This window comes from Oenanthe melanoleuca, chromosome 6, assembly GCF_029582105.1.
Source record: "Oenanthe melanoleuca isolate GR-GAL-2019-014 chromosome 6, OMel1.0, whole genome shotgun sequence".
In the NCBI taxonomy this organism is placed as follows: Eukaryota; Metazoa; Chordata; class Aves; order Passeriformes; family Muscicapidae; genus Oenanthe; species Oenanthe melanoleuca.
In genome coordinates this window covers 3,649,987-3,666,243 of record NC_079340.1, presented here as the reverse complement: position 1 = coordinate 3,666,243, position 16,257 = coordinate 3,649,987, and the positions used below count along the sequence as shown (strand labels likewise).

Below are 16,257 nucleotides of genomic sequence, written 5' to 3'. Positions count from 1 at the left end.
AGAAATCCATGGTATTCCAAGACCCAGCCCTGGGAGATGAGCCTTTCCACAGGCTCAGAGCTGGGAAAATAAGGAAGTGATGCTTTGTGAGCCTTGCTGCTACTGGGATCATAATTAACACCAGCCCCAAAGCTGGGGGCTGCAGGGCTGGGATAACCTCCTTTAGGCTATCCCAACCTGATTTTTTTTGGAGGCAGATCCCATGACCTCCCTTCTCCATCCTGCCTGTGAGCACAGAGCAGCTCAGCAGAGCCTTTCACATCCTCCTGGCACCACTCACTCAACCTTGAAATTGTACTGCAGGGCTTCTCCCCCTCTCATTTTCCCTCCAGCCACGGAACATTCCCACATCCAGCTCTCCCCACAGCATCTCACTGCTCTGCCTGCCTTCCTAAATGGATGAAATATCTCATGGAAAGCAGGTGAGACACAAAACCCTGCCCTGCTAAGGAGCTGAATTACCTCTGCCTGCCCTGCACCACGTTCAGGGTCTGCTCTGCCTGACAACCAGCCCCTGCAATATTGTGCCATCAGTCATTTCTTCACGCCTCCTTTTCCCCAGGAGTCTCCCACAAAGTGTCCCTGGAAGTGCTTCCCCAAACTACTATCCTATTTTTTTTTTTTTTCCCCAGTAAATAAGACCTGTGTAAAAGTGCAGGGCTGCCTGGTTTCTTGTTTGTTTGATTTTTGGTTTTGTTTTTTTTTTCAGGAAAAAGCAGCCCATGCCTCCTGCTTCCAATTTTTTTTTTTTTTTGTACCCCCAAAATCACAAGCCCCAGGAGAATGGTGGTATCCTCCTTTTCCCACAGATTTCAAGCAACCCCATGGAGCAGTCTGGCTTGGGATGTTGGTGTGAGGAGCTCCCCTCCTGCTGCCCTCTCATCCAAATCACAGAATTAATTTCTAGAGCCACCTTGGAAGTTCTCTTCTCCACCACCTGTGCTGTGGCTGACAGTGAGCTGGCTTTTCCTGTGTGAAATTAATTTCCAGGTCCATTTCACACAGAATTTTAGGGCCAATATCAGGATCATGCTGTTTGTTTAGGAATTTATGAGTGAAGGAGGCTGGTGAGAAAGCTGAGCAAAGTTAAGGGATTGCTGGAATTATCTGTCTGAAGAAGAAAGAGCAGCTGGGTTTGTTTTGTTTTGTTTTCTTTAGAAATACAGACATACTGGGTTTCAAATTGCATCTTTGTAAGGTGATCCTATGGAGACAGCAGGAGGGGCAGAAACTTTGGGTCACTTTTGTAGCACAGACCTAATTCTGTGGGAATTCCTCAGGGATCTTCCAGCTTGTGCTCACAGGTGGGGTCCAGGTGAGCTACCCCAGGACCATGTGGTGACAACACATGGCAGGAAGCATCAAGGTGATTTTGGTGAGCCCCCAAAAAAGCCTTGCAGGACCTGAAGCTCTGCACCCTGCAGACCCCAAAGCAGCCTGATTGCAGAATTGTGTCCCTCTGCAGCCCAAGGTGGAGCAAGCAGGACCTGTCCCCTTGTTAGGTCCACAAAGGGTTAACCAGGGTTTAAAAAAAAAAAAACCCTTTGGAGCAAAACTCTGCAGCTGGAAGCACTTTTCCCTTGTGATGGGAAATGTTTGTAAACTTGGGGAGGGGACAACAGTCATGCCACACACCTGAAGCACCTATTTCTACTTAGCTCTGAGCCCTGCCTCACCAGCTTGGGTTTTTTTTTTTTTCCTTCCCCTCGGTTTATTCTTTCCTCAGCAGAGGAAAAGGTGCCATCTACAGGCACAGAGAATGCATGAACAGGAGCAGAGAATCCACACTGCAGCCTGTCCCATGGCACACCCAGGGCTGGGTCCCCACCCCTGTTTGGGCTCAGGGAACACCAAAGATGTGGAAGATGAGCTCCCTCCTGCCCAGCCCACCTGTGTTTGACTCAGGTGGAGCAGCAAGATAAAAACCTGGAAAAAGGGGAAGGTGAGCACCCATCTCCACAGCCCTGGGAGCATCAGCAAAGGGGACACAAAGGAATTTTGGTCAGGCTGTTGCCTCAAGGGAATCCTGTGCTGCTCACAGGGGGTCTCATCATGCTCCTCTTCCAGTCACTTCTAATTTATTCCCTTTTAATCAGATCCACACATTCATGATTTAAGAAGGCAAGCCAGGAAAAGAAGAAGCTGTAGGAAGGAAGGGATGCCCAGGGATGGCACAGCCTGCTCCAGCCATACTGGAATTCAGGCACTCCCAGCTCCTGAGCTCTACTGCCCTGGTGTGATAAATTGGGAGGAAAAGTTTCTCATCTCACTTTGTTCTCACAGCGCTGTCCAACAGAGCACAAGCCTGTCTAATCAGGAGCTACAGTCCTCCACCATCTGCTTGGAGCCTAATTACAAATGCAGGAAAATAATGTGCTTTACAATTGCACCAGTAAATGCTGTAAATGATTTAAATGCATGCATATGTTCCCTGCAGAATTCAGCATGCATCTGCGACTTCTTCTGCTCACATTAGGCACACAAATCAAGGGGAAAAATACCCAGATCTGATGAACAGCATGTCCCTAGGATGGTGATTTTTATCCCTTTTTTTTTTCCCCCTGCTGGAATGGCAAACAGAGCTTTTTTGTAACAATTCATCCAGCAGCGTTTTCTTTGCTTCCATTTTAAAAACTGTTTATCGCTGCTGTGTAAATATAGTACAAATTACTCCATAAAACATGCAAAAAGGAGAGCAGCAGCCAGGCAGGCCTGCAGCTGGCTGGCAAGGATTCAAAGCCAAGGTTTGTTTCTTCCCTCTGGAGCAGGAAGGGGCAGGAGCAGCTCAGCTCATGAGGATGGGGGTTCTTCCCAAGCCCCCAGTGACCACTTGTGTTTCATGGGATCATGGAATGGCTGGGGTTGGAAAAGACCATCTTGTCCCTGCTGCTCTTTGGCCACCACCAAGGTGCTGCTGAAGGATAATGAAGGGATTTCAGAGGTGTGTAGCTCCAGAACAAAACTTCCCTTTCCTCCTCCAGCACATGTTTGCTTCAAAGCCTCCAATTCCAGCACTTAACCTGGTCCAGCTCTGGAGCAGGGATGGGGAGCTGGCACCACAGGGGTGAGAGGGGACAGAACCAGGTCAGGCTCAGCTGGTTTCCTTTGAGCAGAAGCTGCAGCAGATGCATCTCCTCCCTTCTCCTGCTTTGCCAGTTCCCAGCTTTCCTTCCCCCTTGGCCAGTGCTCCTCCTGGCTAGAGCACCATTCCAGCCCTGGAACTGGCCTCCATGGCTGCTTTTGCTGTCAAAGATTTATTTATCACACAGATAGGATCATGGATTAAGTTTGGGACGGAAGGATTGTGATGATCATCCCTTTTTGCTCACTCCCCCCACCACAGGAATGCTCTCCACACCTAGCTGCACATCCTTTGGGGATATTCCACTGGAATAAGTGTGCTCTCAAAGCAGTGATCTCAGGGCTCCTTCACCCAGCCCATGCCAGGGATTTCTCTGAGTGCACAATCCAAGCTGGGAGAGAAGGATGGCCAGAAGGAAAAATGTAAGCTAAAACTGCATGCACCAGTGCATCTCCAAGAGAAATTATTCCAGACACCAGCACTTGCACAGGATCAAGAATTTTTTTTATTAGTAACAGTACCAGATAATTAAGTTCTCCCTCCAGAGGAATTTTTCTGTAACACAGAGAGGAGGAGCAGAGATGCAAAGCAGTAAAAAACCAAGCTGATGAACCCTTCACCTGGCTCAGGGCAGTCCCTGGCCAAGTGCTGGAGGCCAAAGGGCTGAGAGATCCCAGTAATGGAGCACCTGCTCCTAACCCAGTCCTAAAGGAATTAATTTCCACAGACAGCATCTCTGAGGCACCACTGCACTGCCATTACCCCCTTGCTTACCAGTTCACCTCTTCCAGACCATAAATCCAGCCAATTTGAGAAAATAAATACAATAATGGGATTTAGCCCAGGCTGTGCTGGCATATGGGAGTTTAAAGGATTTTAAAAGCCAGCCATCTTTGGGTGGGCTGTATTTTTGGGTGTCACAGTAGCTCACCCCTCTGAAAACATCTGGAGGCCATATGGTGCCTGTCTACATGAATTAACCAGATTTCTGCTGTGCACCTCACACCAGGGCTGTCTCAAACCTCTCCCTGGCTCTCACTGAACACACCTTAAAAACCTCAGGTTAGGCCCACTCAGCATCTCACCTTCCCTGAGGGTCACACCTCAGTCACAGCAGGACAAATGCTCCTCTCAGCTTGGCCAGGGAATAGTCCCCAACACCAGTGGCACTGTGCTAGGAGGTAGATCATCCCTCAATTTAATTTTACATGGAAAAATTAAAGCAAGCAAAATTCCAAGTGGAGTGGTTTCCCTTATATACATATGTATTTTTTGTGCAATGATTGTATGAAATCTGTGCAAAACTGTGCTCTGATCCCTGGGACAGCTGCTACTCACTCCCTAAGTTGTGTCAAGGTGCTCCAGGGCTCAAATCCCTTTTAGTTCAACACCACCATCACAGCTGGGTGAGGGGTGATCCCCCCAAAGACCACCCAGCCCCTGAAGGGCTGACCTTGTAACAGTGCAGCAGTAAAACCTAAGGAGCCCCCGAAAGCCCTGGGTTCAGCTTAAAACCACTGGCACAAGGGTAAGGGATGGTATCCCTGTGTCCCTGGTGCTTCCCTGAGCTCCCTGGGGAGGATGAGGCTGTTTGGTCCCTGCTCCATCAAACTGGGGAGCGACAATGTCTGACAGAACCTTCCCAAGCACAGGGGATGCCCCTTCCCAGAAGGGAGATTTTCCCTCTGCATCCCCCCTGGATGCAGCTACCCCCCGCTTCCCAAGACAGGCAAAACCACAGGATACCTGACCTTCCTTGGGGAAAAAACCCAAACCCTAAATACCCAACAGCAGCTCCACAAACTGGAAGGTATCCTCCTCCTCCTTGTCCCACCCCTCTACACGAGGTGCACCACAAAAACAGCACAGGCAGACCCCAGAGCCAGCCCCAGCACGAGGTAAAAGGTCATCACCACCCCTGCTGCCTCAGCCAGCTCTTTGGGCACGATTTTGGGACCATAGACCATGACCAGAGTGCCCAGGTAGCCATTGCTGAGCCCCAGCAGAGCTGTGAAGACCACGGGGTAGAAGTCCTGCTTGAACACTACAGTCTGGATGTGAGCCCGGGGCTGGTAGTTGCTGAGGATGAAAAGAGGGAGGAAGATGGTTCTGAGGAGCACAAGGGCAGGCAGCAGTTTGCTCTTGGGGCCAGGCAGCTGGATCCAGGCAGTGACCTGCCTCCCACACCAGTCTGCAAAGTTGTACAGCAGGAAACACGTGAGTGGGGTGAAGTACTTGGTGCTCCATGGGCTCCCCGAGGATTTGCTGACAGACTCGATGTTGGAGGAGAGGGAAGGGAAGATGATGATGGAGATGAAGAAGACATAGAAGAGGCAGAAGCCCAGGAGGGCAGTCTTCTGCAGGATGGGGCGCAGTGGGGGGATGCCAGTGCCTCTTGTGCCTCCTGGCTGTGCCTCGTCCTCCACGGAGCTGTCGGGGGGGCACGGTGGCCAGAGAGGAGCTCTCCTGGCTGCTCAGGTAGTACCTAGAAAGAGACAGAGGGAAGTACAGGGGGAATGCAGCTGGGATTTGGAGAGAGGGCAGGAGAGAAGGGACCCTTGCAGAGCCATGTGGCCAGAAATGTGGAGATTCTATCACCAACTGCTCAAGCTGGGTGGGGCAGTGACCCTGATCTCCTGGCACATATTATCTGCTCATGGGCCATCTTTAAACCAGCTGGGGCAATCATCTTTATCTTTCCCACAGCCCATCCTCCCTCCAGGAAGATATCATCTGCTGCTGGCCCATTCAGTCCCACTGCATGACTGATAAAATTCCATCATCCCACTGGGAGATGCTCCAGCCAGGGGAGGAGCCAAGCCTTTCCTACCCAGATAAAAACTGAGATTTTGGACAGCAAGTTATCCATCTTTCCACTGGATTCCAGAGGAAAGCCAGACCTTTGCACATCATCCCTGCACCTTCAGAGGAAACTGCACCTTCTCCAGGAGCACTGCTCCAGCTGAACCACATCTGCCACTGCAGGAGGATGCAGCCACCATTGAATGGGACTGTGCCAACACCCTGACTGACTGACGGGTGTCAGCTTGGATTCTGACTCTGTCAGTGTTTTTGGGATTGTTCTTTGTAATACTGTATTTTTATTTTAATTGTTATTCCTAATTCCCATATCTTTGCCTGAGAGCCCCTTAATTTCAATATTATAATAATAATAATTTGGAGGGAGGGGGTTTACATTCTCAATTTCAAAGAGAAGCTCCTGCCTTTATTGGCAGACACCTGTCCTTCAAACCAGAACAAGCCACCACCCCTCTGCACCCTCAGTGCTCATAGAGGGGACCCTACTGCATGCAGGCACTTGGGGGTCACACACACACGATGTGAGGACACTGCTGGCTGGCTGGCTCAGGATTAGGGCTCTCTGCTGACTCCACAAACTCCAAGCTCTGCTGTTTTGGGAGTGCTGGTGACCCTGGGAGAGCTCAGCAGAAACTCGGCACGTGGTTTCGGTGGTTTTGGTGAAAGGGGAAGCGTGGCTGGCGGTGTGACAGGGACCAGCACAGCCAGGATCCCACTGCAATCCCCCCACAGGATGCCCCTGGCACACACCTGGAGTACTCCAGCCTGGGCAGCAGCAGGTACACCATGATGCAGATGACAATGAAGATGTCAGCAGTGAGGAAATAGGCCAGGGCGCTGTCGGTGACGTCAGCCGCTGCTGCCAGGTCTATCACAGAGGCCACGGCGCTGATGGTGCCACCCATGGCCTGGCCTGGGGTGGGAGCAGAGGTGGCCACAGTCAGAGACACACAGAGAGGGACAGCCCAGAAGCTCTTGTGACACACACAGGGGACACAGCTCAGGCCCTGCCCCACAGCCAGCTCAGCTCCTCTCCATTCCCACACCTCAGGTGTCATCCTGCACCCCTTCTAGGGGTCAGGATGGGACACAGCCCTGCAGAAAAAGTCCAAACCTTTTCCAAAGCCAAAACCTCAATCAATCAATCTCTCTTCTGCACTCCCCCAGATGGGAATTCAAGCCACCGCAGGCAGGAATGCCATCTCAGGGATGTGGTGCTTTCCTTCTCTGAGATAAACTCATTAATACACTCCTGTCTTGGCCCCAGGAAAAATCTCACCATCCTGATTTTTCTCCCTCTTCTCCTCTTGGTTTGTCAACCATTCCACAGCACATTTATAATGTTATCAAAGCTCCAGGGAGCTCATCACTCACAGCTCCCAACCTGCCCCTCACCACTCAGGGAAATGCTGATCAGGAAGGAGCAGGCAAGGCAAAGCTGCAGATCCCTCTGCTGGAAATGGCAGGGCAGGGGGATGCCATCTCCTTCCCTCCTTTCTCCCTGCACTCAGCAGCTCTCCAGGGTCACTTTATGGCTATTTACAGAAACCAAAACTCACGTGACACAGCGAGTTTCTCCTCCAGCAACTTCCCTTTGTCATCAGGACAAAGTTAAGCTTCTAAAACAAAACCCCAGAGGGAGGGGAGAGAAAACCAGAGCAGACAAAGTCCAAGAGCACAATGCCAGAGGGATCACCTGAGATGAGAGCCTGCAGATTCCTCATGGGAAAGCAGCTGCTCAGGCCAAAGATGCTGCTGGAGAAGACAGTGGAGGCACTGCTGACCACGGCCACACAGCCCACGGTGAGGGCAAAGAAACTGGTGGTCCAGGAGGAGGTGTCCACCTTCACCAGCACTGTGATCACCAGGAAAACAGCCAGCATGACAAAGAGGGAGGACAGGATCCTGACACTGGCAGCAACCCTGGGATAAGGGGAAGGAGTTTGAGTTTAAAACCACAGCTCGACATGGGAGCACAACTGCTGTGCTGGCAGAAGGGGCAAAGAAAACAGAGAGGTGGGAGGAGATGAGGAAGCAGCAAGGCAGGGAGCTGGAATCTGGAGATAAGGCACACAAACCTGTGCCTGCAAACATCCAGGAGTTTGCTGTGGGATAAGGGAGGGTACAAATGAAGATTTGAGATTTAAGCCAAGCTTGCAACAAGGTGCAGCTGGTTCATTTCTTATCCTAGTTCAAGCACTGGTGTTGCTCCTCCCTGGATGAGCTTGGCTTTTGTTGATGACAACAAAGGTATTTTTAAGAGGGAGGACTGTTTCCAAGCAATTAACCAAGGAATTCATTAGGAATTTATTTACTCAAGCCAGCTGCAGGCATGTGTGGAGCAAGGTGCTTCTCCCACTTTATCTCAGCTGGCTGCAACTCAGGCAGGGGCAAGGAGGGGAATTTTGGCTGCACAGGGAGGCTGAGCCCTGAGGGAAGGGCAGCCTGAGCTGGGAAGCTGGAAAGAAGACAGGAAAAAACCAGGGAGAAACATGGCTCAGGTACTTGGGATCAGAGCAACACTTACTTGTTGACAAGCAAGAAGTTTCCAACCAGGCACAGCACTGAGGGCACGGTGGAAGCAATGGAGATGTAACTCTCAAAATAGTCCTGCCAAGAAAAAAAAAAAAAAAAAAAGCCCCAAAACAAAGTGAAAAAACATTGTGGGGAAACAACACATGAATTTCAGGTCTTGAATATGACACAATAGGGAGTTATGGTGTAGGTATCCACCTTTGGGATTTGCCCTCCCAAAGCCCTGGGCTATTTCAGGAAATCAGGGACATAAACTCAGAAGGAAAAAAAAAATAAACAGTGAAAGAAATAGCTGCCATGGAGCTGTGCACTATCAAAGCTTGTCTGCTCCCTCTCCTGCCCTTGAGGAGCTTAATCCCATTTTTTGCTGCAGGAATCTCAGCCAGCAGGCAGGATGATGCACACAAAGAGGAGGATGACCTCCATGTCCACCCCAGGTTTTCATTTCCTGCACTTATCCAGCTGCAGAGATGGGGTCTCACCATGTCCAACCAGGAGAAGGCACTTGGCAGGTTGTCTCTGCACAGCTCATTATTTTTTACAGCTTTGCATCACTTTTAATCAGTTTACAAGCATGTTTGCCTCTTCTTCCCTATCAGGAGCTTCACTGGAAGCAACAGGAAATCTAATAATCACTCCTAGAGGGTCCAGGCTTAAATTCCTCTGCTTATGGCATCAGCTCAGCCAAGCAGGAGGCTAAAAGTTCTGTGGCCACACAATGAATCACAGGAGAAAAGACAATGCAAAATGCAAAAGCTGGCTGCTAAAACTCCAGCTCATTTCCCCACCTACTTGAAACAAACCTCCAAAACATCCTGGGGATACTCAGTGAACTTCCAAGTTAATTTGCTTCTGCTTCTGGGGAGGAAAAATGACTTCCTAATGCTTTGCACCAAGCAGAAGTGCACTCAAAGTAACCCAGCAGAGATGCTGTGTTTTGAGCATCCCAGGGAAATATCCATTCATTCCCAGCAAATGGGCTCACACCAGCAGAGGGAAGAGAACTGGGCAAGTACTTAAGAGCCCTTGAATCATATTTTTAATGCAGCAGCAGAATGGTGGGTGGCAAATTTAATCCATGCCTGGACCAGTGGAAAATACTTGGTTCCATATTCACTCTCTCCTGCTTGTTAGGTTTTAATCCATCTCCAGTGGCAACTCTTCTCCCTCCTTGGGTATTCACATGAAAGATGTGCTTTCATTTTTGGCACTGCAGGATATACCTAGCTCTTCTCCTTTTCTGCTGAGCCCTTAAAATGAACTCCAAAGCTCACCTGACATCTTCCTCAAACACCCACTTCAACTTACTTTACCTAAATCCAGCTTTTTTCAAGAGGATCAGTGTGATGTAGGAGCAGCACACCTGTAGCATCCTGGTGTAAGCACTTCCTCCCCATCAAAAAAGCAGCTGACACTTAACAACTATGAAAATTAAAAGAGCTGTGGGTGTACTGGAATGAGAAATGTGAGTGGAAACACAGGTGTCACACCTGGCCCTGTGTTTATATAAAAACAAAAAGCACCTGAACAAGCTCTGCCACTAGAGGAGGATGTGATGCAGCCTCATCACTCCAACACTTTTTCCAGCCACTAAGAAACCAACCCAGGGAAGCAGGGGGAAATAATCCTGCTGTGGCAGGAGCAGCAAGAAAAAGCAGCTTTTTTGGGACAGAAAGAGACCATTAAACTGCCACAAGGCAGATGTTGATCACTGCAAGGAGATACTCATGGCACACCTCCCACATCATGAAGGACACAAAAAAACCCCACCACAAAGACACCTTGCACTTGTAGGAATTGCCCTGTGAAAGGTTAAGCCCTGTTTTTTTAGATTCACCTTAACACTTAGACCACAAAGTGATTTGAAGCATCCTCCCTGCAGCTATTTGTGGCCAAATAAGCCTTTCTCTCTGGTTTGCAGCAGGTGAGATCCTTGAGGACGTTCTGAGGAAGTGGAGGGGAGAAAAGAGCAAGGTGGGAAGGAGAGCAGGTTGTTTTTTCTGCCTCAAAAGCAGCACTCACCCTCAGGTCTGAGGTCACCTGCCCCTCTGGACCTGGCTCATCAGAGCAGTTCTGCAGCTTGTACCTCCAGTAGTGCTTGGCTGTGATGAAGAAATTCCAAGGCAGCAGGGAGCCGATGCCCAGGAGGAAAAAAATCACATAGGCTCCATTCCAGCGATCCCTTGGCTTCTGCCGGCTGTACCTGCTGCCTGCGGGATCCTCCAGCAGGGGCTCCTGGTCCGGGGGAAGGCTGGCTGCCGGGATCATCGTGCTGGGAAAAACAAAAGCAAGGATATCGGCACACCAGGGCTGCTCACAAGCTGGAATCACTGAGTTGTTTGGCTTGGAAGGGACCTTGAAGCCCATCTCACTTATATGGGCAGGGACACTTTCCACTAGCCCAGGTGGCTCAAAGTCCTGGCCAGGGACAATTCCAGCTTCTCTGGGCAACCTGTGCCAGCGCCTCAGCAGCTAAACACCGTAAGAGAGAGCCTGGCGTGGAGAAAGGGCCTGAGACTCAGCAGATTCCACCCATAATTAATAATTAACCCTCGTGGATTTGCACGGGTGAGAAACCTCGCTCGGCTCAAACAGCCGCCAAAGCAGCGGCGCCCAAGTGAACTCGCCGCGACACCGAGAGGACTCGGAAACCACCACAGCATCACCCGGGCGGGGCGGAGCGGCTCCCAAAGCCACCACGGCTCTGCCAAACGACTCAGAAAGACCCACGGAGCAGGAAAACCTCCTGCGGCCGCCGCAGCAGCCGGGCCGGGAGCGCCGGGCGCCTCAGAGCCGACCCCCCGCCCACAGAGGAGGAGGAGGCGGAAATGGCGGAAACCGCGGATTTTACAAACAAAACGGGGGATTTCGGCAGCGGGGAGCACCGCCTGCCTCCCTCCCACTTCAGCCACGCGTCCCACTCCGCCCAGCCTCGCAGAACTTACGGGGATCCCGCCCGGTCCGGTCCCGCTCCGATCCCGGCGCCGCCGCCGCCTCAGGGCCCGCGGGGCCGTCCCGCCCCGCCTTTTATGGGCAGGCCACGCCCACTCCCCGTGGCCACGCCCACGCCAGGGATGTGTCAATCACATACTAACCACGCCCACAACCATATAGACACGCCCATCCACGCCGTAGCCACGCCCATAACAACTTAACCACGCCCATCCATCTCCTAGCCCCGCCCCATATAAAACACACTGTCGATTGGCCACGCCCATTCGATGTTTGGCCACGCCCCCTAGGTGTTGGCCACGCCCCTCCATCCCAAATTCTGCCCCTCCCGGGCTGGAAACTCCTGTAGGATTTGTAATTTTTTTGTAGCTCCCTTTTTGGTAGTATTTTTGTAATGTTTTATATGATTTTTTTATATTTTAATAAATAAGATGGTTGCTAGGTCACAAGCCAGTTAGGTAGCTGATAATGAGTAGGGACAGGACTTACTATTATTTTATAACATATTAATTACCACCTGAATTGGATCAATTTACTGGATTTGTCCAAGGTGGATGGGCCACCTTTACTTAAGGTGGAAAAAGAACATACATTATTTATATATGTTCGAAAAATAGCCAGGCTGGGAGAGCAGGGTGTTGCCTGGAAAGGCTGAGATTAGACAGAACAAAAGGGATAAAATAGGAATTTATTGCAAGGATACACTTTGGGCAGTGAAAGAGCCTGGCCAGGGCTACACTCAAATCAAATCCAACCTGGATCCTGCTCACAAATCTTTACACTTTCATAATTTTTGGTTCATCTACACATTGGGGTCAATTATCCAAGCACAGCTCCAGGCTGTGAAGTCTCAGGGAAAGCAATGTGGGAGGTGGAGGCTAAAGGAATTCAGGTGTAAGGAAAAAGACAAGTGGGAATGGCTTTAAACTGACAAGAGGCAGGTTTATATGGGATATTGGGAAGAAATCATTCCCATGTGAGGGTGGTGAGGCCCTGGCACAGCTTGGAACAACCTGGTCTGATGGAAGGTGTCCCTGTCCATGGCAGGGGGATCCCTTCCAAACCAAATTAAACCATTCTAGGACCCTTTGGAAAGGTTATCCCTTTCCCTCAGCATCCTGGAAAGCCCCAGGGCAGCAATTTCCTCCCTGTTTTTGCTCAGTGGCTGCAGGAGTCCCACTCCTGCCCAGAGCATGGACCATGTTGCCATCTCCTGGTGAGCTGAGTGACCCAGGCAGGGACAGTGAGCTCCTGGAACCTCCCTGAACACCCTCCTGCCTTCTTTCCCTTGCTGGGACTGAGGCAGGAGAGCAGCAGTAATGTGAATAATGTGAGCCCAAAACAAACCATCAATACCATCAATCAATCTGCAAATCCAAACACAGCAGGAACCAGTGAGTGATGAACAGGAGAGGAGAGAGCAGATTGTTTCCTTTTTTTTTTAATTTTTTTTTTGTTTTTTTTTATTATTAGACTAGGAAATATAATTTATTGCATAAAAATTAATTTGTTACAATAGGAATGCTAAACTTTATTTACAGTTCTTTAGTTTACAGAATAAACAGATGTGGGTTTAGAGGATGCCACCAGGCCCATCCCCTGGACATATAAATATGGAAACACATTTTGGAGCAAGAGATGGACACTGCCAGCACAACATGGACCATGGGGCTGCCTTTGCCAAAATTCCTGGCTGGAGAAACCCCTGGATGGGGAGGGAGGCAAACCCTGCATCCCCCTGCCCTGCTCCTGCTGCAGGTTCCCCGGTCAGAAAAACAGGGAGAATCTCCCCAAACTTCAGCCAAGCCAGCTGCCTGCCCAAAAAAAGGGGAGGATGAGCACAGAGGGATGGAGAGAGGCAGGATGGAAGGATGGATGGACAGACAGATGCACATCCTGGTGCAGGGATCCACAAACCAGAGAACGGGATGAGAGAGATCCCGAGGTGTGACCTCAAAGGGCATCTCATCCCTCAGAGGAACACCCTGGCAAGGATTGATCCATCTGCATTGCCCCATCAAGCCTTTATTGCTCTCCAAATTTGCCAATTCTTCCTTAGCTCAGAGGGTCTCAGAAATGGCCAAATCCCAAAGGATGGATGTGACACAGGAGCTCAGCCAGCAGCTCAGCACAAGGGGAAAAGATCCCTCCTCTCCCACAGCCTCGAAAACCCAGCAAGAAGTGAACCCCAGCAGCTCAAGGAGCTGCCCAGAGGAATCCTACCCCATCCCAGCAATACTGAAAGCTCCTCCTGAGCTGCCCCATGCTCTCCAGGCTCCCTGAGTCTGCTCCAGCACCTTGTGGGATTCTACAACACCCTGCAGCCAGAGCAGGACATGCCCCTAACACTTCCACTGATGGAGAATCCACAGCCTGGCCTAGTCTAATCCTGAGCTTACCACCCCCTCCCCATTTTATTTTATTTTTTTTTAAACAAATTTCTAAGATACAGCACTGGGTGAGGAACTATTTCTACCTGCAGGCAACCTAAATTTTTTTACCTTCATCAATACACTGTGAGGAACCTCTTGGTTACTTTCCATTCACCCCACAGCTTCTCCATCATTATAAAAAGCCTATTCCAGGGAAAAAACAGGAGCTGCAGTGAGGGATAGGACACCTGAGCAAGTGCTCACAATGTGATGAAGATGCTCAGCCTGGTTTGCAGCTTGGGAATACCAGAGTATCCCTCCCTGAATCCGTGCTGAAATACTGCATCAAGATCCAGGCAGGACCTGAAATGGAGGTGGTTTCAAGTGGCCACTCTGCCAGCCTCTGCTCTCCACACCTGCTCAACACCTCCCTCTGACCCCCAAGCCCAGGTCTGGGGTGCTGACTGCAAAATCCTGCTGGGTTTACATCATCTGCCCCCTCCCCTTTAGCCTCGAGCCCGGAGGTTGGCGCAGGACTGAAATCTTTGGTTTTGTACTGAAGTTATGCAAATGAAGGCGTAGTCATCCTAAAAAGCTCCCCCAAACCATGCCAGGGGAGAATTCATTAAAAACACCCATCTCTGGATGCACTCTCCCCATCCTGAACCCTAAATCAAGGGCAGCATCCCTCATCCCTCCCTGCAGGTGGAGTGGGACCCGTCATTCCTGCTGGGAAAAGGGAGTTGGCAAGGACAAAAGCCTTGGGAAAGGTCTGAGCTGGCCCTGAACCAGAGGGGTGGAGAGGCACTTCACCCTCCAGACTCCCTGGGCATCCCAGGATGTGTAAACATGTTTTGCTCAACTTGGATCACACACTTTTCCCTGCAGGAGTGTGTCCATTGAAATCTCTCTGCCACCCCTGACCACAGCGACGCTCTTGCTCTCACACACCTGAAAAAAAAGAGATTTATAAATCTGTCTTTTTTTTCTTTTTTTTTTTTTTTTCTTTTTTAAAAAGGACACATCCAAAGATCTGGATAATAAATTATTTGCGTTTCCTAAGAAACTGGTTTTTTTTTTTTTGTTTTTTTCCTTTTTTTTCTTTCCTATTCGCCTGAAGCCTTTGACAGGAATTAAGCCTGGATTGCATTCATCTCTATTAAAGGAGGAGGGAGGGAACCCAAAGAGAAGAAGGAAAAAGGAAAGCCCCCATCCCAACTTGAGAAAGCCCTAACTCCTCCCTGTGCCACGAGGAGGAGGATGCTGTGTAACACTTGGATTGCTTGTAAACGCTGAGGACGGGTCTCTAAGGCTGACAGTGATGCAGGAGAAGCACCAGCCTCTCCCCACTCAGGACGGATGTGCCTCCCCCTGCCACGGAGGGAGGACTTTTCCTCACCCCCTGCTTCGTGCTCCTGGCCCCCCAGGCGTGGGGGGCACCATCAGCAGTCCCCCTCAGTGGCCATGGCCACCAGCATCTCGCTCTTGCCCATCTCCTCTAAGGCACTGGCCAGGCTGTTGAGGTCGCCGTCGTCCTGGTGCTCGGCTTCCCACAAGTCCAGGAGCACCCCAGTGGGGCTGGCTTTGGTGGCAAAGTAGTTCAGGTACCTGAAAGGGAGAGGCAGAACAGGGTTGGGCTGCTGTGGTGCCCTCTGGATCATCCTCTTTGTTTCCAAGCCATTCGATGGGAATGTGTGAAATGCCAAAACCCTCGAGAGACTGTGTGAAATTTTTAGAGCTGGTATCCATGCAAAAGCAATGTAAGCTTTGCTGTGCTGAAATCACCCCTTCTCCCATTGGTCCTGGGGCAAATCCAGGTGGGAATGGCACAGTCCCTGATAAAGAAGGGCCATTCAGAGTGACAGGAGACTGCAGGACTGTGGCACAGATGGATGGCAGAATTGATTGGGTTAGAAGGATCAATCACCTAGTTCCAACCCCCCTGCCTCCTTCCATTATCCCAGCTTGCTCCAAGCCCCATCCAACCTGGATCTGAACACTTCCAGGGATGGGGCAGCCACAGCTTCTCTGTGCTAGAGCCTCACCACCCTCAGGGCAAGAATTTCTCCCCAAGTATCTCACCTACCCCTCTCCTCTTCTAGTCTAAAGGACAGAGATGGATCCAGCCACGCAGAGCTACACCCCCATTTATGGATGGACCTGTACAGCTGGACACAAGCCCACAGGATGTCTGCAGCTGACAGGGAGCACAGAGTGAAGGGAAAGCAGAGCCAGGGCGGAGACCCACCGGTCCATGGAAAGCTTCTGGGCCAGGAGTCTCCAGTCGTTGCCCCTGGAGTTGGGAGCATCCAGGCTGTTGCAGATCTTCTGGCGGATGGAGAGGGGGATTTTGAAGGCGTAGGGTCCCACCTGGGTGGTGCTGGTGGTGGTGGCACTGCTGTGGTGGGAGCGGAGGGTGTCGGAGGAGCTGCCGTGCTGGAAGGGGAAGGACAGGGTGAGAGATGCCACTGAAACCTCCCAGTGTGCTGCCCCTGT

General features: G+C 50.7%; 2 protein-coding genes across 4 annotated transcripts in view; both read right to left on the bottom strand.

The window, feature by feature from the left end:
* Positions 1 to 16,257, bottom strand: part of UNC5B (unc-5 netrin receptor B) — a 132,962-nt gene that overhangs the window by 70,391 nt on the left and 46,314 nt on the right. For 2 of the 3 annotated variants that reach the window (XM_056495623.1, XM_056495624.1), the window contains 2 exons: positions 16,010 to 16,197; positions 12,590 to 15,369 (listed from right to left, as the gene is read on the bottom strand). In XM_056495623.1, the coding sequence (XP_056351598.1) occupies positions 15,204 to 15,369; positions 16,010 to 16,197 (354 nt within the window). In that variant the 3' untranslated portion in view covers positions 12,590 to 15,203. Of the gene's footprint in view, positions 1 to 12,589; positions 15,370 to 16,009; positions 16,198 to 16,257 lie in introns of those variants that run through there. The other variant, XR_008840875.1, reaches the window with a different exon arrangement.
* On the bottom strand, positions 3,570 to 11,450 carry SLC29A3 (solute carrier family 29 member 3). Its single transcript, XM_056495626.1, is given in 7 exon segments — positions 3,570 to 5,524; positions 5,526 to 5,567; positions 6,653 to 6,815; positions 7,599 to 7,825; positions 8,430 to 8,512; positions 10,460 to 10,709; positions 11,383 to 11,450. Coding segments are annotated over 6 exon segments (1,365 nt in total). The 5' UTR covers positions 10,706 to 10,709; positions 11,383 to 11,450; the 3' UTR covers positions 3,570 to 4,920.